The sequence below is a fragment of the Anticarsia gemmatalis genome, chromosome 1, assembly GCF_050436995.1.
Source record: "Anticarsia gemmatalis isolate Benzon Research Colony breed Stoneville strain chromosome 1, ilAntGemm2 primary, whole genome shotgun sequence".
Classification (NCBI taxonomy): Eukaryota; Metazoa; Arthropoda; class Insecta; order Lepidoptera; family Erebidae; genus Anticarsia; species Anticarsia gemmatalis.
This window is the reverse complement of record NC_134745.1, coordinates 6,214,106-6,219,557: the sequence shown is the minus strand read 5'-3', so window position 1 is coordinate 6,219,557 and position 5,452 is coordinate 6,214,106. Positions and strand designations below refer to the sequence as shown.

Sequence of the window (5,452 nt, the reverse complement as noted above, 5' to 3'; positions counted from 1 at the left end):
TTACAGATTTCTTATTTCTATGCCCTATCCTAACGTTAACTTTCAGCTATAAATTAAATAAAAACAGCAATCGTAAGTGTAGTTAATAAATTATATTCAAAGCGGTGAACTGGCGGAAGTAGGAACCAGCTGGTTTATGTCTGACATGATCGAATGCGATCCGGTTCGAGATGATATTATGTATAGGTATCATATCCCGTGATCATATCGTAGGTACGCATAAATTATGAACCAGCGCTATAATTTAACGCATAATTATAGTGGAATTGTAGGTATTAATCTGTTCTGAACGTATCTTTCGCGTAATAATTTATCTTCGTGTGCTGTATTATCCCGTTACTTGAGTTTTCTTTCTTGCGATTTTTGTTTCATGTTACATTCGTCGCAAGACAGGTTAACGGTCTACGTCCTGATGAATCGTGAACCTACGCATTATTTACTAAAGTCTACACTGTTAGTATTAGTTAGCAGTTAGGCTTGTCACATACCTACATAATCGGGCCAAAATTCATCAAAGCAAGTATAGTCGAAAATCCGATATTTAAATGTGCATATACTGACTCGGGTAGTATTAACGGTCAGCTTGGCATTTATCAATCTGTGCCGATTGGTTGGTCTGTAGTTTGTACATGTGTTGACTCCATCGACACAAACCGAATGATACCAAACATAGCGAATTTATGGGATGGTTCACATCTGACGGAAGATGCATCGGGCGTAGTCTAAATAGTATGTGTTTCGCAACGACGCATCATCAGTTGAGTGTGTACGGTTAAGTGTTTTTCTATACATTTGTCTGTTCTGAGGTTACGCGACCGATAATACGCGACGCATGTTACGTCAGATATGAACCTTTCCTTAAGATCGGTTTTGTTTTTTCTCAAATTACCATAGACTTCATTATAAACCTATCCGAATTTATTGTCTTTGACCAAGCCATTACCAGGCAACCCTGAAAGTAGCTGTCATTTGTTACAATTTGATGTCAAATGTCATTCATCATTCATGTCCAGTGTCAATGTCACTTGGCCCAATCAAATCGGCTGTTTGCCAAAATTTGTTACTATCTAAAAGTATTGTTTGTGGATTTTGTAAAATGATTCACTAGTGAAATATATAAACCATATAAAATTATCAGTTTTGATCATCAAAGTGTTGGTTATTGGGGTGCGTGTAAATTCATTCTTTAGTTCTTATTTAATTTATATGTACCAATGAAATGCAACATTCGTGAACTCGCTCAACTGAGCGATCAACCTTGTGCGATAGAGGGAAGATTAAATTATAAAAAGATATCTAATGGCAGTTATCGTAATCCCTCAGGTTAGTATCTAATTTATGATAATATCATGTATTTTTGTTAATGTCTTTATCCTTACTTTTTATCTCAGAAAGTAATACCTAATATTTACAATGTACTTTCTCTAGAATTAAACCTTATAGAAACAACTGTCCCTTTTCAAAATTACTCTCTATTTCGTCTCTTAAATATTTTATATACTTATTCACCTACCTCTTACAGAGAGCCATTAAAATACATGTCTGAGTGAACCATTTTTAAAATTTAGAGAACTCTTTTGATGCACTATAAATAAAAAAATAAGGACACAAATTCCATATGTTACTAGGTCTGGACTTTTCAGTGCATGTAAATGTATCCATCGTAAACAATTGTGTTTACCATTTGTACATGGCTCTGAAGGCATTGTTAGCACTTCATTTACATATGAACTCATTTATATCCTTCCTTGGACTCAAATATCTGCATGAGCAAATAAATCAATGATGATTCACTTTGTAAAAGTATTATTAAGTTTCAGAAGATTATTTTTTATATGAGGTAAATTAAATAAATCCTTTTCATTTTGAACAGGAAAATAATACTAATAATAACTACCTACTATCATTATTATAAATATATCATCCTTGTGTAAACCTGCCTATGGAGGATATTATAAAATTGGGCAAATTTATTTAGTATTTGTTGCGAACTTGTAATACAAATTATCTTGTCCTGGGGTTAATCAACTGGAAAGTGCTGTAAAAACTTTCTAATTGAAACTGACCAGTGGCACAGAACTCATTGACCTGTCAATTATTATTTTTCTTTAAATGTATGCCATCAAACCTTTAAAGAAATCTTTTTTATGTTATAATTTTGTTCTTTCTATTGTTTCTTTCCAGTATTCAAAGAGAGATGGTTTCGGCTAGTGAACAATTACTTATTTTATTTCAAAATAAGTGAAATGGGCAAATTTGACACAAAAAGCCCAGCCGGTATGTTTGTTTTGGAAAATTCTTCAATACAGATGGAACATGGTCAAAGCATACCATTCTCATTTTCAATATCATTTATGTAAGTTTTTTTTACGTACTTTATGTTTGCAACTTTTTTTTAATTAAGAAAAATATAGGTTTTAAATATAGGACACCTATTTGCCTGCCAATTAGCTTAGCCTATCTAAAGAAAATCTTTTCCTTTCAAGTGCTATTAACTGTTAAGTCATAGTGTTTTTACATTTTACTGTTAATTTTCTGATATATACCAAGCAAAAATAATTGTCAATAATAATTGCCATGTCGTTAAAACTATGAGTTAAATCATTTAAGTAATTATCCACAAACAATCCCAGCACTCTGGCAAGTCAATAAAAAATAAAAAATTAAAAACAAGGTCACAATCATAGTACCTCTTACGAGTAGACAGAGTTCTTTATACATTTCCAAATCACAGTAAAGGTTGTGTAAGTCTTCTTATTTGAGTGATCCATCAAATTGAGATTACTTAAAATAACCTTCACAGATACAGCATGAGTATGAGGCTTCAAGAAATTTAATTTTGTATTACAGAGATGTAATGCAAAATAAAATGGCCAAAAATCAGCTAGCGTGTTGGACTGAAGGCCTAAAACCCTCCCTCAATCCGGGAGGACACCCTTGCCCAGCAGTGTAATATGAATAGGATAAATTTATTATTTATTACAGAGATGAACCAGAAAAGCGGCACGTGTTTGCAGCCCGCGCCGAAGACAATGTGGTACAATGGGTGATGAAACTGAGAGAGTGTTCATATGAATATTTACGTAACAGACTTCATGCTCTACAGTCCAAAATATATGCCATCACTGGCAAGGTATGTGTTTATGAGTATTTAATTGCATGTATTTGTTAATGAAGTTCATGGTAGAGGGCTCCTTTCACTTTCTACATTTGTTTCCTGATATATTTTAAGACATATTGCCAGTTACATAATTACCTTCCTACCTACCTTAAAAATCGCTGTTATAATAATATATGTAACATAAGCATGTGTCAGCTACTGCCCAAATGCAAGTGTTGGGTAAATACTATATTTACATAAGGTTTGATTATCCATTTATTTTCTCCTTTGAGTATTATGTAACGAATTCAGTGTTAGTCGTGTTATAGTTAAGTGTAACTTATTTTTTATTTAAACATTATTCGTATTATGTTTCAGGACCCGTTATTATTAGTCCCAAGAAACGAAGGAGCATGTTTGTGGGCGCCAGCAATACCGTTCTCGACAGTCCCAGCTTGCACCGTCAACACTAGTTCTTTTAGTTGTCATCTACATACGAATGGTGCCTTTACCTTAGAAAGAAGTAAATCAGATGTTCAGGCTCACAAACATTTTCGTGCTGAGTATGTAAAAAAGGCCACTTTTTACACAGACGATAGTAGTACTAAAACAGAGAAAAAGGAAGAAATATGTACTGAAGTGTACTCATTGGAGAGAAGTAAAACATCGGCTCTACTACCGGGAAGCTTGAATCCAATTAATTCGTCGATATTTGATAACCGCCCCGCGTATTCCAGAGCGGCACCGAGCCCTCCAGTTAGAACAAAATTATCGCCTAGCAGTAAGCGAACTGAAATAAGTCACGAAGTACGATACTTTGCCGAGCAAGGCCGACATTTAGGAACAACCGGGATTTTAGATGAAGCACCAGTGCCGCCTAGAAGAAAAGTTTCACCAAAAAATATTGATGTTCAAAATAGAAACAATGAGATTACAAGCAACAATGCCAGTACAGGCAACGATGAATCAAATGATGATCTGATTAAATTTTAATTCATTATAGTGCTCGTATAGTGTCCCACCAATTAATTAAAAATACATTTAATTCCTTGCCACTTGTTTAATCGTAAATATTATGCTTATAGTCGAAGTCAGTAAATAATATGATTTGTTATTAAGAAAACAAATACTTGTAATTTATGCTTTACTTGTCGCTAAGTTATTACAATTAAGGGTTGCCATTTATCCATATGCCTACAACTTCTCATTTATAGCCGGTGTTCTAAGATTTATAGTGTCTACTCAATAGTTCCGTGTTCCGGTCTAATAATCACTTTCTGTTTAGTGAATCATCGCGTCGAAGAGGTCGATTCTTAAAATTACTGGAAAACGACACATTTTTACTTCAAGACATTTGATATTCGCGTGACATAACAAATAGTAACGCCTAGTAAACTTCAATCAAAGTTTTCAAGAGTCTGTTTATTGTATTGTTTATTTTGGAATGCGTTTTTTTATCGCAGTATTTATCCTCTTAGAATAGAGGCTATTAGAAATAGTGTCTGTGTTTACAGAGAGTGTGATCAGATTATTCCTGCATGTATAAGTTTAGTATCTAAATGTTTGTTATTGTGAACCATAGAATCTATGAACAATGTCTACGAAATAATATAGTCTCATTTAGAACAACTATTTTGTGATAATGTTTTACATAATAATATATGAAAATATATAAAAATATGAAATAGCACTGAGTTAGTTACTTTACATAGTTCATGGTAACTCTATTATATAAATAAGTAGAAGTTATGAAAGATTTGTAATGTGTACATATAATAGATATAATATTATAAACATCGAAGCGTTTTGTAAGTTAGATAGCTTTTGTAAGATTGTATACAAGTTTTGAAACCAAAAACATAGAATCACATAGATAGATTTAATTGCAATATATCATTTCACAGCCTGTATTATTTTGAAATCGAACAATGTACAAAAAAATTCTATATCTATAACGTTATAGATGCCGATATGTATATTTTTAGTATAAAACGTATTTATAGTATTGAAAGAATTCCATTCACTATTTTCTATTATCATTATCACGGTGCTTTTTACATATTTATACGCAACCAATAAATACACATTCACTAGAAATCTGATTGCTTTTATTATATTCAGATACCTGAAAAAACTAATAATCCCATTGCAAAACCGAAAAGGCTCGATTTTTGTAACATCTAAAACAATGATCGTTTTTTTTCTGCGAATGAAATAACCACATATTTATTTCATCTCTGTACTAGGTACCTACTTTGATGTTCTAGCCAATATGGTATTGGAAACTACTCTGACAAGCCATACCCACGTGACCTAGCTTTGTGATCACTACAATCGCTTTCTCTCCATATG

The 5,452-nt window shown here is 32.8% G+C and overlaps 1 protein-coding gene across 2 annotated transcripts; it reads left to right on the top strand.

Annotated features, from left to right (window-relative positions):
* The first annotated feature begins 1,002 nt into the window (after positions 1-1,002).
* Positions 1,003-5,390, top strand: LOC142973368 (uncharacterized). 2 transcript variants are annotated; one of them, XM_076115034.1, is made up of 4 exons: positions 1,003-1,167; positions 2,185-2,356; positions 2,986-3,133; positions 3,479-5,390. In XM_076115034.1, the coding sequence occupies exons 2-4, from the start codon at positions 2,247-2,249 to the stop codon at positions 4,091-4,093; spliced, it is 873 nt and encodes a 290-aa protein (XP_075971149.1). In that variant the 5' UTR covers positions 1,003-1,167; positions 2,185-2,246; the 3' UTR covers positions 4,094-5,390. The 2 variants fall into 2 exon arrangements, with proteins under 2 accessions (XP_075971149.1, XP_075971141.1); XM_076115026.1 differs by having other exon boundaries at positions 1,003-1,323; positions 3,479-5,388.
* Positions 5,391-5,452: the final 62 nt, after the last annotated feature.